Source organism: Salvia splendens, unplaced genomic scaffold, assembly GCF_004379255.2.
Source record: "Salvia splendens isolate huo1 unplaced genomic scaffold, SspV2 ctg898, whole genome shotgun sequence".
NCBI lineage: Eukaryota > Viridiplantae > Streptophyta > Magnoliopsida > Lamiales > Lamiaceae > Salvia > Salvia splendens.
In genome coordinates, this window is record NW_024599583.1 from 9081 (window position 1) to 30833 (window position 21753).

A 21753-nucleotide genomic window follows, 5' to 3' on the forward strand; every position below is an offset into this window, starting at 1 on the left:
GCGGCAACTTCTGCGCCCGCTGCCGGTTCCGCTTCTTTCTGGCTGGGGCGGAAGCGGTCGCGGCGGGGTCGGGATCGGCCGCTGCGGTTGGGCGGTGCGGAGACGGCTCCATGTCAGACAACCCATACGATTTCGTACTGAAATCGGGATCGTAATGGGCATTGGTGTCGAACGAACGATAATCGACGGGTTCTGTACTCGGCCAATGCGCCCCTGCGCTAAACGTAGGACTATTGGGGCTTGAATCTATTTCGTAGTAATTATGTAATTGTAAGTTTCGAAAATGAAATCGAGTGAAATGAAATGTTACAAATGAACGGTATTTATAAAAAAACGAAACTGCGTGCCATCGTCCACGGTTGATCGTCCGCGACCTCCACAATGGGGCGGACGATGGCGCGGACAATGGCCATCGTCCGCGACAGCCGCAATGGGGCGGACGATGGCGCGGACGATGGCGCGGACGATGGCCATCGTCCGCGCTATCCTCCGCGACCGAAGTATAGGGCGCGACTATCGTCCGCGCCCTATGGCGCGCACCCGCAATGGGTGCGGACGATGCGCGCCATCGGGCTTACCATCGTCCGCCCATTGCGGATGCCCTAAGCCAAACTCTCTTCGTCCCACCCACTCAAAATATTAACGTTCCTTTTTTAGTTTATCTCACTCAAGATATTCATTTTTTATATTTATAAATAAATACTTATCTCCTCTCTCTTCATTAAAGTTTTTTAACTAGTACATTTTTTTATTTATTTACTTTACCGAATAATTTCTCCTAAAATTTTGTATCACTTCATAATGTGAACATTTTAAATGGAACAAAAGGGAGTACTTTCCGTGAAAATGATTTAGTAATGGAGTGAATCATTTTGAAACAAAAAATATATTCTAAGTATAATTTGCAAATAATTGCGTAGAAGTCGTGCACTCAGACGCCATAAAAAATGTTGCATCTGTATTCCCTTACAAAATATAAGATGACATATGGTTGTCAAGGAAAATCAAATAGCTGGATTTTTTTAGTGTATTGAAAGAAACCAGAAACCAGAAACCAGAAACCAAATTTAATTAAGTGGCTTGCGTGTACCTTATGCATGACAGATAGTACCTAAATAAAAATATCACTATAGCTCAAAAATCAAAATCATACTTATGATGTTATCAAATTAATTAGTTAGGAAACAATATGGTGAAACTTTGACATCATATGCCCGCCTTATCTCAAATCATTCCATCTTTGACAAGTTTGGTGGCATTTTAATTTCTTTATCTTCTTTTCAGTTATAAATGTAATATGAGTATTAGTTTTAGCCTTCTGTTTTAAATTGCAAGAATAAAATAATTAAATCTTATTAAAAAACATGAGATTTTGGTCAGTATGGATTTTTCTTATTCTTTGAATCATTTAATATTATATTACATGTAGGTTTTATGGAGTGCTTCTTAATTAATCAAAAATTCACGTCATCAATTATATTGCAAAGTAAAATACTGGGTCATAGCTAAAGCTAAACCATGCATACGAGTCAAAAAATTATAATTCCCGATAACCACGACTAGTAAGTAGTAACAACCTATCTATGGCTATAGACTGTGTATATTTGAATTAAACCTAATTTAATTTGGAATCAATGAAAGTCTCGTGAAAGAAAGATGCATCTACTACACACGTCTTCAATTTTGCGAAGAGATGCGGAACTTAAATCTTAAACTAGAAAACTGATTCCCTCGCCACATGACTCTATCTTGAGTCGGTAAATCAAAGTAAATCTCAGTTTATTTCTTAAAGAAAGGTTATTGACAAGCATAAGGAGTCCATCATAATAGATGAAACTCTCATATTACTATCGTTGGATTTATATGTTGGTTATAGAATGACTATTTATATGTTGGTTATAGAATGACTATGATGATACGGGCGTAATACAACCTAATGAAGAATGGAGAAATTAAATGGAAATAAACTGAATTGAAATTACAAAGAAGAATTCAAAACAATAAACTGTGAAGATGTAAGCCGAGTCGAGGAGTCCTCTTTCCGCAAGGCGAGATACGCCCCGGTAGCGCTCACGGTTTGGCGTGTCGTCCCCAAAGATAAAACGGCTTCGTCTCTGAAGTAGCAGCACCACTAGCAGCAGAGCTCTCTGGCAACGGGAGTAAGGCGGGGGCAGAGCTTCAACGGGAAGATTATGCAGAGAGGGAGAGAGCGTGTATGCAAGAATGCTTGTGTATGTTCTATACCGAATGCAATGGATATGGATGCATGCCTATTTATAGACCAAGTCCACCCGCAGGGGCATTGATGGAGTCAACAACCATTATGTGTGCCATGATGGCTTGACTGTAACCGCCGGGGGTTATTGACTGGTGCACTAGCCATTGGGAGCTGAAGACACACGACGCACCTGGACATGCTACATGACGGGATACACCATGGACCATCGGGGTCCATCGGGGACCTTTTGTCTCCCGTTATGCGTCGCGGTCCAGCGGGATCTTTTGTCTCCCGTTATGCGTCGGGGTCCAGCGGAGACCTTTTGTCTCCCGTTATACGTCGGGGTCCAGCGGGAACATGACGTGGACCAGGACCCGCCGGGGATAGCGTGGAGTTTAAGGTAGTCTAAAAAGAATAAGCGGGGCTTGAACCACGCTCAACTACCAGCTCCAAAGAACAGCCCAAAGACCACCCAAAGACCAATTGCCAAGATCCAAGGCACAAGGCACCCGACACCTGGCGCCCGGGTCACGGTGCGCGACTCGTGGCTCACGGGCGGCAGCGGCGCGCGCACTCACCCGTCTTGTTCCACGATAATTATTACACATAATAATTCATCTTATTAAATACTTCATCAAAGAAGTTTATCATCCCCGATGTGGGATAATTAACACTTAGTTAATTAATCCTTTAGTTTTTCCCATAGCTCATTTTTAGTTGTATTGTGACCAACTTTAATATATTATTCCTCACTCACCGGGAATCGGATTTGAGAAAATGAATATACTACGGTCATCTACTCGGAACGTAGATCGTCGCTATAATATTTAATTTAAAAAAAATTAAATGTCTTTTAATATTTATTATTAGACAAAGTCGTTTGACCAAACACGATTCCAACAATCTCCACATGAGTGGAAATTGTCAAATGCATATGTATGTAGACACAAGCTCAACCCTCAAGAGGTATGTAAGAATAAGGATAGGTAGTTTTTGTCTTTGAACCATCCATAGTCAACACCATCGGATACACAAGCGAACTAGTAGAGCGATGCTTTGAACTATTCCTCCACGGCGTGCACCGAGACAATGATGTTAACGCTTAAACACCTCAACCTCATCCGTTCTCACATTTTGTGTCCATTTCAGGCCTTGGACACCACTTTGGATTCATAAGTGTATTGTTTGAAGCGGCCCCACTTCACACTTACATAGGTGATTCCTCGTTAAGTATCTTGCCATACTTGGTCTTCTTGAGAACTTCATCTCAACGAGATCCTTTAGAGATCATTAAAAGTCATAGACTTAACCTCGCCACTAGACAAGTTTTTCAACACTCTATTGCTCTCTAGGGAATAGATATAGATGAGTGTTTCACACGAACTCTCATAGCTTAGTTTTCCCATTGAACCAAGTTCTTGGGATCTCCGGTCATCATGGTTGGGTTACCACTATGACAATTCTTTAGTTTGTGGATTTTAAACTCATTCCCTCTAACAATCTATTCATTTGATCACGATTTAACCATATGGTTAGCGGATCTGCTAGATTACCCAATGACTTCACATAGTCAAATGTAATCACCTCTATTGTGATCAAATGTCTCATGGTATTATGTCGTCGATGAGTATGTCGAGACTTACCATTGTAAATGCCATTATTTTCCCTTCCTATAGCAGCTTAGCTATCACAATGAATCAACACTAGAGGCACCGGCTTGGATCACCATAGAATATCATCAAGGAATTTCTTAAGCCACTCGGCTTCCTCACTAGCTTTGTCTAAAGCTATGAATTCCGATTCCATGGTTGATCGGGCTATACATGTCTGTTTCATGGATTTCCACGAGACAGTACCCCCAATAGTAAAGACATATCCACTTGTTCAAAGTGAGTCTTTGTTATCGGATATCCAGTTCGCATCACATTACCCTTCAAGTACCGGGGGGTATATCGAGAATTATAGCCCATGATTTTGAGTATATTTCAAGTACCTCAAAACTCTTACAAGAGCTTTCCAATGCTCCTTGCTTGAATTGCTCGTGTAACGACTCAGCTTGTTCACTACGCAAACAATGTCAAGTCTAGTGCAATTAGTCAAATACATAATGCATCCAATGACCTGTGCATAATCTTCTTGTGCAACAGGCTCGCCCTTGTTCTTGCTCAAGTGAACATTGAGCTTTATAGGTGTCTCAACTGACATGCCATCAAAGGCTTTGAATCTCTTAAGTACTTTCTCAACATAATGAGATTGCGTCAAAATGATTCCTTTGAATTAGAATTTTTCATTCCAAAAATCACATCGGCTAGACCCATATCCTTCATGTCAAAGTTTCTCTTTAACATGGTTTTCGTATTGTTAATCACTTAGGTGTTACTACCCATGATTAACATATCATCAACGTAGATACACACTATAACGTATCCATTATCAGTGTTCTTAATGTAGACACATTTGTCACATTCGTTGATTTTAAATTCATTTGATAACATCACACTATCAAATTTCAAGCAACGACGCTTGTTTCAATCCATAGAAGGACTTAACCAGTTTGCAAACCTTTCTCTCTTGTCCAGGTACTACAAAACCTTCAGGTTGTCCATATAGATTTCATCTTAAGTCACCGTTTATACTTATCAACTGTTCCAACGACCTTAAACTTGCTTTTAAGGACTCATTTGCATCCTAAAGGTTTAGCATCTTCAGGTAGATCAACCAACACCTAAGTGTGGTTTAGCAAAATTGAATCAATTTCGCTCTGAACAGTTTCTCTTTAATGCAGCCCGTCTGGCCCAGCAAAGGCTACTTTTATCAATGTTAGTTATTCATCCAACATAAAAGCACTATAGTAAGGACCAACTGTCTTTGGTGTACTGATCCTACTACCACGTCTTAGTATTGTATCGTTTGGATCGGGACTTGTTCGCTTGTGCGATTCTGACTCTTCATCCGCTGATTCAGAACTAGTGGCTTCATCCTCAATTCTCATCTCAGAATTGGATGCAACATTTTCCTTGTCTTTGAGAGGAAATATATTTTTTCAAGAAATACTACATTTCTTGACTCGATTGTTATTCCTACGGTCGCAGTTGGTATTTCAGACTTGTAAGCAACAAATCGATAAGCACTCCTATTAAGTGCATACCCAATAAAGATGCAATCAACCGTCTTAGAACCGATTGTAACTTCTTTCGGCAGAGGAACCATCACCTTTGTCAAACACCCACCACACTTTGAGGTATTTGTAGGACGACTTCATTCTCTTCCACAACTCATAAGGAGTAACATCCTTGCTTTTGAGTGGGATTTTGTTTAGGATGTAGTTGGCTGTCAAAACAGTTTCCCCCCACATGTTATGGGGCATCCCTGAACTAATCAGTAACGCATTTATCATATCTTTAAGAGTTCAGTTTCTTGTGTTCTGTAGCACCAATAGATTGTGGTGAATATGGTGCAACCGTTTAAAGAATTATACCACTTGTGTTGCATAATTCCTCAAACGGGGCTACGTATTCACCTCCTCTATCACTTTGAATCATTTTGATTTACAATCCAAGTTGATTCCCGATTTCGTTCTTATAATTTTTGAACACTTCATTTGCTTCATCTTTACTTCTTAAAAAATAAAGATAACAACATCTTGTGCAATCATCTATGAACGTGATAAAGTATTTTATACCACTTCTAGTTTGCACGAATTTTAAATCACATACATCAATGTGAATTTTCAAGGGGTTTCATGTTTCGTTCAATAGAATGAAACGATAATCTAGTCATTTTGGCCTCAAGACAAGTCTCACATTTGTTTTGGGTATTGACTTCTTTTGTCTTTAGTAAATCCAAGTTTACTAAACTTTTATAGCATTAGGATTCACATGTCCTAATCTATAATGCCACATATAGGAAGAAGTAATTGCATTTTCATTAGCCAATGGTTTTTCAATGCGACGAATAGCCGATACACTTAGTTTAAAAAGAACCCACGGTTACATAACATTTTCCGATGGGTTCCAAACTTATACACAAAGAACTTATCAGACTCAAATACAAGTTTAAACCCATATTTACAAGTATTGATCCAAAAACTATGTTCTTGCATATGTCCGGGACATGTAGCATTTTCTTAGAGTGATTGTCATGTCGGACGTCATCTTGAGGACCACATCTCCAAAGTCGACACATTTGGACGAGACTTGGTTCCCCATGTTGAGATTCCTCCCCTCAACAGTCTTGTAAGTGTAGAACTTACTTTTATCGGCACACCCGTGAGCAGTGACGCCCGTGTCGATATACCAACCACCTTTGTCCTCGACGTGGTTGACTTCTTCAGTTACCACGGCGGCTATGTTGTCTTTGGCATGTTTGATAAATTTGGCTCCACCAAGCTTCTTGGTTGGTGGCTTCATCTTTCTCCCGACATCTGAACGGGAGCCAAATGTCTCCCCATGTCTCCCGACGAACGGGAGACCGACGGGTGCAAAATTTGCTCCCGACATCTCCTAAGTGACAGACGTGTGCAAAATTTCTCCCGATATCTCACATGGGATGTAAGGGTGCAAAACGTCTACTGATATTTCTCAAGGCACGGATGGGAGCCCATGTCTCCCGACGAACAGGAGACCAACAGGTGCAAAATTTGCTCCCGACATTTCCCACGGCACAGATGTGTGCCATACATCTCCCGACATATTCTAAGGCACTAACGGGAGCGAAATGTCTCCCGACGGTTTGAAGGCACGAACGGGTGAGAAATGTCTCCCAACATTTCCCATGCCACGGACGGGAGTCGAATGTCCGTCATGTCACCCGACGAACGGGAGACGTCCCTTGGGACCAATGTGTGCCAAATGTCTTCGAACATTTTCTAAGGCACGGACGGGAGCAAAACGTCTCCCATGTCTCCCGACGAACGGGAGACGTCCCTTGAGACCAATGGGACACGCCCAACGACCTTATCCATGGGCACTACGGAAGACGTCCCGTAGGACTTACCGACCATTCACATTCAAGAGGTCTCTCCCCCACATTGGAGCCAGTCGTGTTGATCCCAAATGCATCAACTCTCGTGTTGGACCCGGACACTCAATCCATTAGAGGATTCTATGGAGCCACTAAAAGTGGAACCCCAGTTCTCTTGTTGGCCCCTAAGGTCCCAACACACGTGACACGTGTTGATCCCGAAAGCCTCAACACTTGATCCGTTAGAGGATCTCAAGGAACCACTAACAGTGGAACCGTCAATTTGTGTGTTGGCCCCGAAGGCCCCAACACTCGTGTTGATCCCAAATGACACAACACACGATCCATTGGAGGATCTCGCAGAACCACAAAAAGTGGAACCGTCATTCTTCGTTTTGGTCCCGAAGGCCCCAACACCCGTGTTGACCTCGAAAGGTCCAACAATCGATCTTATCAAGGATCCCATGGAACCACTTAATGTGGAACCATCGGTGCCACCAAAGGTGGATGCACCAATCAACCCAAACGGGTTAGTAATTTCTCATGGTGTTATGGATAGTCATAGGTAATGATGTGGACTCGACGGGAGTCGTGGTCATGGCGGGGACCCGACGGGAAGCCAGCGGGTAACAATGGGCACGTCGGTGTTGGAGTCAGGGAAAGCGGCGACGACGAACGTAGCAACGAGATCCATCTCCATGCTAAGGAAGGTATTAGTTTCGAAAGTTTTAGATTCAATTTAAAGTCCAAACTCCTTCTTCAACGGTAAGTATATCTCGTCTTGCGATTGTTGGTTATAGAATGACTGTGATACAAAGATACACTAATCGGGTGTAATACAACCCAATGCAGAATTGAGAAATTAAACGGAAATAAACTGAATTGAAATTACAAAGAAGAATTCGAAACAATAAACCGTAAAGATGTAGGCCGAGTCGAGAAGTCCTCTTTCCGCAAGACGAGATACGCCCCGGTAATGCTCACGGTTTGGCGTGTCGTCCCCAAAGATAAAACGGCTTCGTCTCTGATGTAGCATAACCGCTAGCAGCAGAGCTCCGGCGAACGGGAGTAAGGCGGGGGCAGAGCTTCGACGGGAAGATTATGCAGAGAGGGAGAGAGCGAGACGAGAAGATTATGCAGAGAGGGAGAGAGCGTGTATGCAAGAATGCTTGTGTATGTTCTATACTGAATGCAATGGATGCATGCCTGTTTATAGGTCAAGTCCACCCGCAAGGGCATTGATGGAGTCAACCGCCATTATGTGTGCCATGATGGCTTGACTGTAACCGCCGGGGGTTATTGACTAGTGCACTAGCCATTGGGAGCTGAAGAGACACGACGCACCTGGATATGTTACACCATGGACCGTCGGGGTCCATCGGGGACGTTTTGTCTCCCGTTATGTGTCGGGGTCCAGCGGGACCTTTTGTCTCCCGTTATGCGTCGGGGTCCACCGAGAACATGACGTGGACCAGGACCACCCAAAGACCAAGGCACAAGGCACCCGGGTCGCGGTGCGCGACTCGCGGCTCCCGGCGACAGCGGTGCGCGCGTGTGGGCTCTGTCACCCGTCTTGTTCCACAAAAATTATTACACATAATAATTCATCTTATTAAATACTTCATCAAAGAAGTTTATCATCCCCGATGTGGGATAATTAATACTTAGTTAATTAATCCTTTAGTTTTTCACATAGCTCATTTTTAGTTGTATTGTGACCAACTTTAATATATTATTTTTCTCACTCACCGGGAATCGGATTTGAGAAAATGAATATACTACGGTCATCTACTCGGAACGTAGATCGTCGCTATTGCATTTAATTTCACAAAATTAAATGTCTTGTAACATTTATTATTATTCAAAGTCGTTTGACCAAGCACAATTCCAATATTATATCTGAAACTTTAAACTCAATTACCCCCTTGAAGACAGTTGAACTAGATGCCAGAATTTAAATCTTAAACTAAAAAAATGTGATTCCATGACCCAAGACTCTAACCTGGACCGACAGAATACCGAAACCGTAAATTTTAGTCTATTTCTTAAGGAAACGATGATGTTATCGGCGCGCACAAGGAGCCACCATAATAGATAGATGAAACTCTCATACTACTATTTATCGTGATTTAAACTTAGAGCATCCACAACCGTGCTCTTGCCAGCGGCACGGTTGTGGGCCCGGGCGGTACTATTCATGTCTGCTCTCTGGCAAGAGCACAACACCCACAACTGTGCTCTTCCGCAAGGACGAGCACAATTAATATAAAATTCAATTACACAAAAACATTTTCATAATACTAAAATTCATTAAAAAAACCACAATAAAATAACAAATTACAAATAAAATAAAAAGACATAATTAAAATCCTAAAAATTAAAAATTACATAATTAAAATACTAAAAATTAAAAATTACATAATTAAACTCCTAAAAATTAAAAATTACATAATTATTTTCTAATATAACCCGAGGAAGACTACGCATCCGGCGGCACCAACCCCAATTGTTTTTGGAGACCCAATATCATGGACTCGTGCGTTTGAAGTTGCGTGGGGGTCATAGTTGACCTATCGGCCATATTGAGTTGGGCCAAAAGGGCCCACAACGAGTTGTTCGGGGGTGGAGGTGGAACATAGGGTGCGGGTTCGGGAGCAGGGGCAGATGGAGTCGCGGCGCGACGTCGTTCGGCCGCCGCCTTCTTCCTACCTTGCGGTCGGCGTCGGGAACCGCTTGGTTGGGCATCGGGCTACCCAAGTTAGCTTCGGCGAGTTGGCTAGCCACTTCTTCGCCGGCGTCGGATAGGGATGCCGACCGTGAGCGTTTGGAGGAGCCGCTAGAAGAGGATGTTGTGCCTCCCTTATACTTCGGGTGCGTCCGCGTCTCCTGCCAAACGTTAAGATATTTGAACGACTTACCGTTCATGGATTGGTAGGTGCTCAGCGAGGCGGTGATGATGTCGACCTCGCTTCGGCCGCTCCAGGCATTCCGGGACTCCTGGATGAAATAGCCGTTGAACTTGCCAATTTCTTCGTTGGCTCGGCCGATGCAGTTGCGCACCATACTCTCGTTGCGCTCGATCGTTCCCGGCGGCCGGTGTGCATTGTACCGGCTAGAGACGCGCCACCAAAAGTGATCGCCGGATTGGTTCGTTCCAACCACCGCATCTTCGGAGATTTCCAAGTACGCCTTGAACAATCTTTCCATCTCCGCCGGTGAGTACGGTGTGCGGACACCGGCGCGAGATGGAGGATTCGGCATTTGGGAAGGGGCGCGAGGCCTAGGCTCGGTGTCCACCCGTAGCGCCCATCGGAGGCACCTTGATCGTCGATTGGGTATGGCCGGTAGCCACTCGGAACGCCCGAATCTTGGGTGAGAGGAGGGGCCGAATATTCCGTTTCCGGACTATGAAACGGTTGCGAACCGAACCATTCGGGTTCCAACCGTGAGAGCCGCTTGGGTTGTCGTCGTTACCGGACATAGTGGTGTTGTAGGGTGTGAGAGGAAGATGAAAATGGATATGAGAGATTGATGATGAGAATTGTGTAGTGAAAGTGTGAATTTTTTGGAGTGAAATTGGGGGTATTTATAGATGAAAGTGTGTATTTTTGGGGTAAAAAAAATAAAAAAAAAATTAAAAAGTGGGGAAAAACGGTTATAAACGGATATAATTTTTTGGGGAAGTGAAATTTTTTTTTTTATTTTTTATCGATTTTTTAATAAAAATCCGATTTTTTAAAAAAAAAAATAAAAAAATGTTTGAAACCAACGGCTATGCCGTTGGCGAATGGGAGACCGCCACGTGTGCGTCCGCTGGCACGGACGTGCTCGATACATCGAGCAGCGCCGTGCCAGCGGCGCGGTTGCAGCGGTGGCGGTCCTTCGCCTTGCCGCTGGCACGGACGGCGGTGGCGCCAACCGCCACCGCTGCGGATGCTCTTAAGACCACAAACTCAATTATCTCCTTGGAAACTAGTTAGAGCTATCCCCAACTTAAATTTGACTATATTGGTTAAATAAACACAATATTAAATTATTATTCTTATTTAATTAGCATCTGGTATAATAGTAGGCAATTAGCATAGAAAAAATTATATAGTGATTATGATTTTGTAACCATAGGGTTTGGCATAAATCCTTTTCACATAAACTTAATTTCTGACTTGATAATGAAATACTAATACAATATCAAACCACGAATTAATGATTCGTGACCGCACCAAACGATCTTAATTAGCTGGTGGGTTTCATTAAAAATAATAATCAATCTTATCTTTATCTTCACACCCCAAAAAAAAGAATACTCCACAATACTTTTCCGAATATTTTACCCGTTTTAACTGTATTTTTTTTTATCTAAATTCAATTTAATTTTCATCTTGACAAAACAAACGCCCAAATCCCGACGAAAATAGCAACTCCGGCGGCTATGCAGACCATGTCCAAGCTCCTCTCTCTCCTCTGCTTTCTCTCTCTAGACTGTATCTTCATCCTCAAAAACATCTCAAACGCCTCACTCTGCGCCTTCACCTCACTCCTCAATCTCCGGCCGTCCATGGCGGCGTCAATTACCCCCAAACTGTCGGCTCCGGTGAGGATTTTCCCCTCCATGTCTTCAATTTGCATACTTATCTCTCTAATTTGAAACGTGCCGCCGTCCTTCCCGCCGCAGGTGAGCAACGCCGCGCACTGCACCAGCTCCCCGTCGCCGGCGTCGACGACGGTGGCGTAGCGCAGCTGAATGTCCTCGGTGAGCCAGTGGCGCCGTGCCTCCACCGCGGCGGCGCTTGCGATGTTGACCGCGCGCTTTTTCCGCGCGTCGATCAGGATCCAGCTCACCCTCAGACGCGCCCTCGCGAGTTCCATGCACGCGCCGTCATCGCCGTCGAATTTCAGCGGCGCGTTCACGGCCTCCTTCGGATCGACGAGGTCGATCCGGAAGGGGGAGCTCTGGAACCAGCCGGAGAGGGTGTCTGTCTCCTTCACCTTTGAATAGATCAAGTTGTCGTCGCAGTAGACGTCGATCGCAGAGATCAGTAATTGCGTTTGCGGCGCGTGAGGGGTACGGCGGCGGCGCGTGGAGGACACGGAGGGGAAGGAGTCGGAGTAGAAGGAGCGGTGGGCGGAGGGGAAGGAGGAGATGGCGGCGCGGACGGTGGGGTGGGCGGTGGAAGGCCACGTGGAGTTGCAGATATGGCGCCAGAGGAGGTCGTCGGAGGAGAGGGAGAGGAGCTGGGCGGAGGCGCAGCTGGTGGAGGCGAGGGTGGGGCCGTCGAGGCGGTTGAGGATGTGGGATTGGATGATGTCGGGATGGAGGGCGGCGATTTCGGTGGCGGCGCCGCCGTGATCGGTTGTGGTGGAGGGCATCGTAATAACGGAATGTTTGTGGGAATGGTGAATGTTAGTTAGTTTGGATTGAATGGTGAAGAGGAGATGAATTTGGGGGTATTTATAGGGATTGGATTGGTCATGGATAGAGTCAAACGATATCCGTGGCGCGTATTGGGAATAATCCAACGTTTTTAATATTCTCTTTTTTTTCTATTTCCATTTTTTGACTTGAAAAGCTTTAATAATCCATAGTTGTTAATGATCATGACCACGGCTAACCCATTATGAAACTTATAACAGTTGCTTCATCGAATTTTCATTCAATTTTATATGTATATTTATTTTGTTAAAAGTCTCGTCAGTTGTAATGAGCTTAACTGTCTAATTTGTGAATCTCGTTGAAAATTTATGTTTTGTTTACTGGACTGTAGCTAGATATGAATTGAATTTGACAAGTCTTGATGGAATTTTTTAGATCAGTAGTATAATCAAAGGTGACAAGTCTTTGTACGTAATATAAATATAAATATCATTAATCATCGCGTATATATAAATGAAATTCGTGCAAACTGAACATAACTGACGGAATTAGAAAAAAAAACATTTTCAAGGCGGTAATTAGTGGCAAAAACAATGTGATGTAATGTTTTTAACTTTAAATTTTAATTGACTAGTATATACTCCTACTATATAGAGAGAGATATATCATACTACTATTTATGAAAAAATTGAAATAGTAGTGCCGCCTTAAACTTTACCAACAATGTTAGATTATTTTAATAATCAAGTATAGATTCGTCTCACCTAAAAAAGTAGTAAATTCAAATTCCATCTTCTTTTGGTATACAAAATCTGGAGACTGGTCAAAATTAACAAAAAAACTAAGGACTGGTGGTTGTGAATGGCACGCACAAATTTGTTCAGTAAATAAAAATACTTAGTATTCATAATTACAATTTTCTCTGATTAATTTTATGAGAGTCGGCCCTGAAAGCATATAGCCATATAAGCTGTCTTTTATTGAGAAAACAGCAGAATAACAAGAGCACAAATTCCAACTCATAATTATAATTACAACTCTATGCAATTTTTATTGGATTATATATATGGCATAACAAAGTAAGCCATATAAATGCAGGATGTACTAGTAGGTGGCGTTCGGTTGCCATGGCTAATATCATGGGACTATCCATCTAAGATTAAGTTATGAGATTATTTTAGTTGGAGGGGCCTATGACTAATTATCATGAGACTATCCATCTAGGAGTTGATTTGTAATTTCCTCCTTGTTATAGGAGTTGATTTGTAATTTCCTCCTTGTTATAGGAGTTGATTTGTAATTTCCTCCTTCATATATATGATATAAATATATGAAGTTAATTTTTTTTTTTTTTAAAAAAAAGTTGAAGGGTTCAATCTTATTAACCAAACATGATACATATTTAATCATGAGATTTAATCTTGTCAACCGAACACCCACGTAGTATACTGAGCTGAAGTTTCACTTAATATCTCCTTTACTTAGAAGTTAAATACTACTAAATGAAATTTCACAATGCTCGCTAGGCATTATAGCTCTAGATCATCAAAGGAGTAAAGAAATAAAAAAAGGATTTAATTTCTCTTTTCTCTCTAATGAAAAATAAAGGTAAAGGGTGAAGTCAAAATTGGGTGCCCATAATGGATTAGTGGGATATAAAAATTCTTCAAATTCAATGAATTTGTCATTTTTTTTCTCCAATATCCATTTTCCACACTTATACTTCTATTTCAAATAGTACTATTATAATTTCATACTTCTAATTAACTTGGGTGGGCCACTTGTTATAATTGAGCGGTCTTCACTTTATATTCTTCTCACTAAATCCAATCCATTTGAAAACAATGCATTTATCAGAATGTTTAAGCCAATAATCATTTTATGGACTATAAAAGTATAACTACCCTTAATCCTAGAAAACCGACTAAAGTTCATTGTCGATTCTAAATATTTAGCCATTTTACTTTGATAAAGGAGTATTATATTTTATAACTTCGAATTTTTAACATTATGAATTAGTCTATTTTTTTAACATAATATTTTTTTTCCCTTATACGCGTTAAACATGTTCTTACATGCAATATTTAGTGGAAATCGATGATAAAGATAGTGTATAGCCAGTTAGATATGGATTTAGATTGAATTTTGATTGGGTAGAATTATTATTTGGGCATAGCCTTGTTTCTTAGACGGCATAATTAATATTTTTATTATGAAAAAGGAGTAAAATATAAACGTATTAACCAAAACTTAGGCACAGCATATAAAATTATGAAGAGACAACTCACACTTTTATCGGGAAAAATATACTCCGATCCATTTACAAGACTACAACCATAAATAAACAAAAAATTTAAATAGTTCTGACGTTTTTCTTATGTCTGGACTCAAATAAGTGGATCCAAATTGAAAAAAAACAATCCAATAGTCAAAGTCCAACGTTGGATTTAAAAATTAAAATAACGTAATCTTATGATCCTAACGACTACAGAAAATACATAATGGAATTTATAATATGGAAGGAGGGGTTAAATCAAGAAGATTGTTGAATTAATTTAGTTTGCCTGTGACAGCTTGCACTGAAAATTAATTAATATGTATAAACATTAGTTTTGTCCAAGTCTACGTTTATGTATTAGCTAATTTCTGAATAAATAATTATGTTAAACTGATTGTCAAATACTACTACTATAAGATTAGCGATTGGGCACGATGAGGCTACACTATGAGATTTTAAAACAAAAAAAGTTTGTAGTGTTATTTTATTTTTAATTAAATCAATTTACAATAGCCTTTCCCAGTGACGGAATGAGAAATTTAAAGAAGTCGGGGCTAAAATTTAATAAAAGTGTAGCATAACATGTCCTTGTTAATTGTTATATGCGGAAGAGGCTAGCCTTTATCCCGACGTATCCAAGATTATATTCGAAGTAGATATTAGTTCATATGAACATAAATACATATGAACTATAAGGATATTATAAAATAAACTAATGCTCCTTTCGTTCGAGAAATAATATCTCAATTTTCTATTTGGGATGTCCATAATTAAAGTCTCATTTACTTTTTTTCGATTTAGGTAGTGAACCCTCACACTTTACTAAATTCTTACACTCATGTTCTCCTACAAAACTAACATAAAAAAATAGAACCTACATTTCAATAACTTTTTCCACTACCCTTTTTTACATTTTTTAAAACTAATGCCGAGTCAAAATAAGACTATAAATCATAGAGAAAGAGAGAATTAATAAAGTACTAATTTATATATAAACATAATACTAATAAATTACTACTACAACAATTAATACATACTATATTATTACATACTGCTCCATAAAAACAAATTAATACATACAATATTATTACATACTGCTCCATAAAGCAAAACTTTGAGTAATTGAAGTTTTTTTTCTTGAAATCTTAAGAAATAAAAAAAATTAATATAGTAAAAAATTTCGATATATTTTTATTAAAGACTAATATATTCATTAAGAATTAGTCTTAATATATAAAAAATTGAATAGTGATAGTATTACGTAATCCGTGAACAAATGATGTCGGCGATGCCATTCGTCAACTCGCTTACGGAACTACATCAGATATGTTCGATGAGTATCTCCTTGTAAGCAAGCCTACTGGACGGGAGTGTCTCACTAGATTCTGTCGGGCAGTCATCGAAGCATTCAAGGATGCGTACTTGAGAAAGCCAACGACCGACGACGTTAGGAAGTTGGTCGACATGCACGAGCGCGCCCACGGCTTCCCGGGGATGCTTGGAAGCATCGACTGTATGCACTGGCAGTGGAAGAATTATCCAACGGCTTGGAGAGGACAATACACTAGCGGGCACAAGGGCACACATCCCACGATTGTGTTGGAGGCCGTTGCCGATTGCAGATTGTGGATCTGGCATGCCTACTTTGGTGTCGCAGGGTCCAACAACGACCTCAATGTGTTGAACGAGTCTTCATTGTTCAACGACTTGTGTGCCGGGCGAGCACCGAACGTAGAGTTCACGGCCAACCATCGTCGGTATAGTATGGGGTATTATCTGGCAGACGGGATCTACCCTCGATGGCCAGTGTTCATGAAGTCTATCACAGCTCCGACAACCGATCGAAGGGCAATGTTTGCCCAAAGGCAAGAGGCGGCTCGGAAAGATGTCGAGCGTGCATTCGGAGTCCTCCAAGCACGGTGGGCTATCGTGAAGGGAGCGGCCCGTGGTTGGCAGCGGTCACACATCGCCGACATCATGTATGCATGTATCATAATGCATAACATGATCGTTGAGGACGAGCAAGATAACGTCACTTTGTGGAGCGACGATTCGCTCGCCAGCACCGGGAGTGACTACGTTGTCACCGAGCCGCCCGTGCAGGGCCTTCCTCCCGACATCTGCAATGTCATGGCCCATTCAGTTGCGATGCGCCAAGAGGAACAACACACTCGCCTCCAAGCCGATCTAATCGAAGAAATTTGGACTCGCACCAACGTTTTCCAGCATTGACGATATTTTATTTTATTTTATTTTCAGTTTTAAAATTTCTATGCTGTAATTTTGCAGTATTCGGCGAAATTAAATTTTCCGTGTTATAAATTTCCGGCGTTTTTTATTTTACGTTTAAAATATGTTGGAGTTGTGAATAGTGTCATTTATTAGTTGCAGCCCGAGTTGCGGCCTGCAGGGTTAGAGGAGTTGGGGCCTGGACAGCAACTGTAGAGGAATGATGACGTGGAGGGGACTTGGGGCTGGAAATGGGGACGGGGTTATTCATGCCCTTAACGAAAGGCGCAGATTAAGGTTCTGCCCCCAAAGCCTGTGGGTCCAAATTCCGCTCTCAACAAATTGTATTTTTATTTTCTTATATCATTTTATTTTATCTAAAGAGAAAGGTACTCCTATATTCGACACGTGTTTAGCTTTTTTTAGCCACGTCAGGGTCAAGAGATATTGATATTTTCCCTTTTTCTTTTTGACACTTAATAAGCATTAAATAAACTTTTCTTTCCTACGACCTTTACTTCAGTGCGTGGAAAACATTGTTCGTGTGTTGAATAAAAAAAACAGTAAATCAGAGATTATCTTTTACCGAAAACTGAAGCCAAGAAAAGAAAAAGAATAAGGTCAAAATGTTTTATTTTCTTAATTAGTTATTGTTAAAAATGTTTGAATAGTGAATACTACACAGTAATACAAAATTAACCATCTTCAAAAATTAAGGTTATTGTAACATATTGGGAAGTGGCTTTATTTCACCCAGTTTTTCATAACAAAAGAAATATAGGTGAATTCAACTTTCTCCACATGTAGAATTTCAAACTAAAAAAGGTCCTTGAAATCATGTCTAGATTGATCGAAAAATAAGAGCATCCGCAATCGTGCTCTTGCCAGCGAGCACAGTTGTGGGCCAGACCCCACTTTTTCTGCCTGCTCTCTGGCAAGAGCACAACACCCACAGTTGTGCTCTTCCGCAAGGACGAGCACAATTCAATTTAAAATTCAATTAAACAAAAACATTTCCATAATATTAAAATTCATTAAAAAACCACAATAAATATTACAAATTACAATTTATCCATCTCCGCCGGAGTGTACGGTGTGCGGACGCCGCGAGTAGGAGGAGTCGAAATTTGGGAGGGGGCGGTCGGCCTAGGCTCCGGTGTCCACCTGTATCGCCCTTCGGGGGCACCTTGGTCGTCGATTGGGCATGGCCGGTAGCCACCCGAAACGCCCGAACTTTGGGTTTGAGGAGGGGCCGAATATTCCGTTTCCGGACTAGGAAACGGTTGTGAACCGAACCATTCAGGGTTCCAACCGTGGGAGGGCGGGGGGTCATCGCCTTGGCCGGACATTGTTATGATGTAGGAGTGGAAGAAAGATTAAGAATGGATATGAGAGAATGAAGATGAGAATGGATGAGAATGGATATGGGAGAATGAAGATGAGAATGGATATGGGAGAATGAAGATGAGATTTGTATAGTTTGGTGTGATTTTTTGGGTGTGAAAGTGAGGTATTTATAGATGACAATGTGTATTTTTTGGGGAAAAAAATAAAAAAAAAAATTAAAAAGTGGAAAAAACGGTAAAAAACGGATATATTTTTTTTGGGAAGTGAAAAAATATATATATTTTTTATTTTTAATCAGTTTTTTTAATTAAAAACTGATTTTTAATAAATTAAAAAAAATCAAAGGCAACGGCTATGCCGTTGCCCAATCGCTGCTCGCCACATCGCCTGCTCGCTGGCACGGACATGCTCGATGCAGCGAGCAGCGCAGTGCCAGCGGACCTTGTTCTTGCCAGCTGCACGAACGGACGGACGCCGTCCGTCCACCATTGCGCATGCTCTAAAGGTTAACATTCAGAGTTTTAACATAACATAATACATTTGTCAAAAAAACATAGCATAATACAAGGAAGAAACAATAGAATTCTGATAATTCAGTACGTCATCAGCATCACCTATCATCAAACTAACAGGACCACAGAAGATCTATATAAGATAATTCACCCGATGGAGATAATAAGCGTGCAGAACAACTGACAACCACAGATTATGACCCCAATAAGGCACGAACAACTTACACGCCCCAAGCTGAAGGCCCTCCTAACCCGATTTCATCAACCTTTGATAGCTCAAGCAAATCAGGAACGGCATCATGTTTCTTCTTGTTCTTCTTCTTGGTTGGGTAAGTTACCACCACACTCATATCATCGGTGCCTTGATCCATTTTGCGATCCAGCTTACTGTCAGCAACCTCTGCGGGGTTTTCAGGTGCACCAGTTGGTAAAAGATCCATTTCTGCACTGTCAGTGTTATTTATGGTATCCACTTCGGATGTTTTTCTTGATTTCTTCTTCTTGTGCTTTACATCATTTGCTTCCTCATGGTTACCATTGAGAGCCTCCACATGGTTGATTTCATCCTGTAGCAGCTTCGACCTCTTCTTCTCTTTCTTTGCTGACATATTGGCATTGTCAGCATTATCTATACCTTTTTCATCTTGTAGTTCTTTCCTCTTATTCCTTGAGCCCAGATCATCCGTACTTTCACTCATAGAATGAGTTTTGTTTGACGTCTTGTTTCTTATCGGCTGATCTATTTTAACTTCACTTTGGAGATTCGGCTTATTACCTGCCTCGACAGATAAGTCAGCATCATTTTCAGGCACAGCTTTTGCAGCTACTTTGTCGATTGGTCTAGCATTGAAGACGTGCAAATTTGGTAATAGCTTTTTGACCTGATAAAAATGTTGGTTATACTGCCATTAGAGAAGTTTGGTGGTAGACATACAAACAAACACAAAAGAGCTTATTACAGGCAAAAGAACTTACTTTCTTTAGCAAATTTTCCTTTTCAGCAAGAGGGTTACCTTGCAGATTCAAATTTGTCAAATTAACTAATGAGGAAAGCACCTGGCATCGAAATAATGAATTTAAGACCGATGGAGAGCATATCATAGATAAGAAAAGCAAAACACGATTAAGGACATTGTGTCACCTTAAGATTCACCCATCTTGCAATCAAATTGTTCCCCAGGTCTAGATTCTGAAGTCTCACCAAATGCCCGAGCTCATCAGGAATAGTCTGAAAGAACAACAAAATAACAGCATTAACACTTTATTAAGGACCAAGTGGCTCGGAAAAATCATTATGAAAAGTCAACAATATGAGCGTTCTGGTAGTGGATATGTATCGTACCATAATTTCATTGTGAGCTAAACGAAGCTCCTTCAACTCCAGGCAGGATCTAAGAGATGAATCAATTTTTTGCAGTTGGCAGTTAGAAAGAGAAAGCTGTAACAAAAAAATGGCTCTGTAAGATCCCTTGTGTTCTCTATTGTTTGGTTTTAAAGATACTCAATTAATCAAGAGCATACTTTGGTGATTGATTTCAGTTTAACCAAAGACTCACCAAGCGAACTGATTGGGTTCCTGGACAATACTGCAAACATATATATAATACTAGTCAGGAAAAACATATGTAAACTTAAAACATCAAGAGTCAACATAGGCTAAACATCAAATAGGGCAGAATTTCATTTTCTTTTACAGTGAATTAAAGCATGTACCTAGAGTATTCAACTCTTTCATCTGATCGAGCTTGCAAACTGAAGTGATTTCATTGTCTGCGACGCGAGGAGCAAAAAACTGTCAGCACTTCACATGAAAATACTCCTATTGCAGAGTTACTTATATGAGGCAACACACTTCCTACCAAAGACCTACCATTCAAAATTAGCGCCCGCAAATTTGAGATAGATTTTACGTCATCCATTGACTTAAGCTTGTTTTTTCCAGCATTTAGTACCTAAACCAGAGATCCACCAGGTCATATTTTCAACACTAAACCGGAACAATGGACCTCACCAGCAAAGTTATCGAGCCACATTTGGACAAAGTATACGTGTAACCTAGTCATAATCTAAATTCTGGCATACAGGTTCAAGAATGAAAGTGCAACCATACCACAGAAAGTAAAAGCCCTATCAATTAATTAACCACTCTCCAAATTTAATCATGACAAGGTATGCAATAATTCAGCTGAGTTCCAATAAATAAACTAAACAAAAATGATGCTCCATGATTATAAAACAGGGATTCATGGCATAAACTGGCACCAACAGTCAACATATTTAGGCTCCAAAAATGTGAAATTACACATAGAGCACCTACAGTGAGTTTATTTAGGCCATCAATGCCCTTCATGCTCTCAAGCTTATTCTGCACAACTGATAACCACTTCAAATTGGTACATGCAACAGAAATTAAACGGATCTCAATAAGACATAGCATAGGATAATTACATCAGTAAGGGCTTTGTGTGTGAGAGTAAGCGAGGTAATTGAGTTGGGGTCGTTTGTGTTCTTTTCTTGCAAAATTTTCTTGGAGCTCAGCGCGGTCATTGTTTGATGAAGTTTCAGTTAGGGCTTTGGTTTGGCCTCCTCTGCATAAACCCTAAATTTAGTTATATGGGTTTGACTGCTGTCGCCGGAATTACCATTCGGAAAAACAATTATGCTAAATTTTGTTTTTGCGGTCTCAATTTTCTCTATTGTATTTACAAAAATATTCTCAAGAATTATTTATTGTTATTATTACTGTATATAGTACTATTAATAACAATATAAAAAGATGTGCATTTATTTACGAACTATATAGTAGTAGTAGTAGCAGTATAATTTTTCAAACTCA

At 40.8% G+C, this 21753-nt stretch overlaps 2 protein-coding genes across 4 annotated transcripts; both read right to left on the minus strand.

The window, feature by feature from the left end:
• Positions 1-11304: 11304 nt before the first annotated feature.
• LOC121791749 (F-box protein At2g27310-like) lies at positions 11305-12586 on the minus strand. The gene has a single exon (XM_042189597.1). It carries the CDS (start codon positions 12545-12547, stop codon positions 11555-11557), a length of 993 nt encoding a protein of 330 aa, XP_042045531.1. The 5' UTR covers positions 12548-12586; the 3' UTR covers positions 11305-11554.
• A 6319-nt stretch (positions 12587-18905) lies between these two features.
• Positions 18906-21535, minus strand: LOC121791750 (dynein regulatory complex subunit 3-like). 3 transcript variants are annotated; one of them, XM_042189598.1, is made up of 9 exons: positions 21366-21535; positions 21235-21282; positions 20788-20869; positions 20631-20687; positions 20439-20503; positions 20260-20355; positions 20059-20145; positions 19893-19973; positions 18906-19798 (listed from the first exon to the last, which is right to left on the minus strand). In XM_042189598.1, the coding sequence occupies exons 1-9, from the start codon at positions 21462-21464 to the stop codon at positions 19139-19141; spliced, it is 1275 nt and encodes a 424-aa protein (XP_042045532.1). In that variant the 5' UTR covers positions 21465-21535; the 3' UTR covers positions 18906-19138. The 3 variants fall into 3 exon arrangements, with proteins under 3 accessions (XP_042045532.1, XP_042045534.1, XP_042045533.1); XM_042189600.1 differs by having other exon boundaries at positions 21235-21290; positions 21366-21499; XM_042189599.1 differs by lacking the exon at positions 21235-21282.
• Positions 21536-21753: the final 218 nt, after the last annotated feature.

Coding starts and splice junctions, on each gene's coding strand:
- LOC121791750 (XM_042189598.1), bottom strand. CDS start 21,464: ATGACCGCGCTGAGCTCCAAGAAAATTTTGCAAGAAAAGAACACAAAC. Junction 20,356..20,438: donor AACTGAAATCAATCACCAAA/GTATGCTCTTGA, acceptor TTTTTGTTACAG/CTTTCTCTTTCTAACTGCCA. Junction 20,146..20,259: donor TAGCTCACAATGAAATTATG/GTACGATACATA, acceptor TTGTTCTTTCAG/ACTATTCCTGATGAGCTCGG.
- LOC121791749 (XM_042189597.1), bottom strand. CDS start 12,547: ATGCCCTCCACCACAACCGATCACGGCGGCGCCGCCACCGAAATCGCC.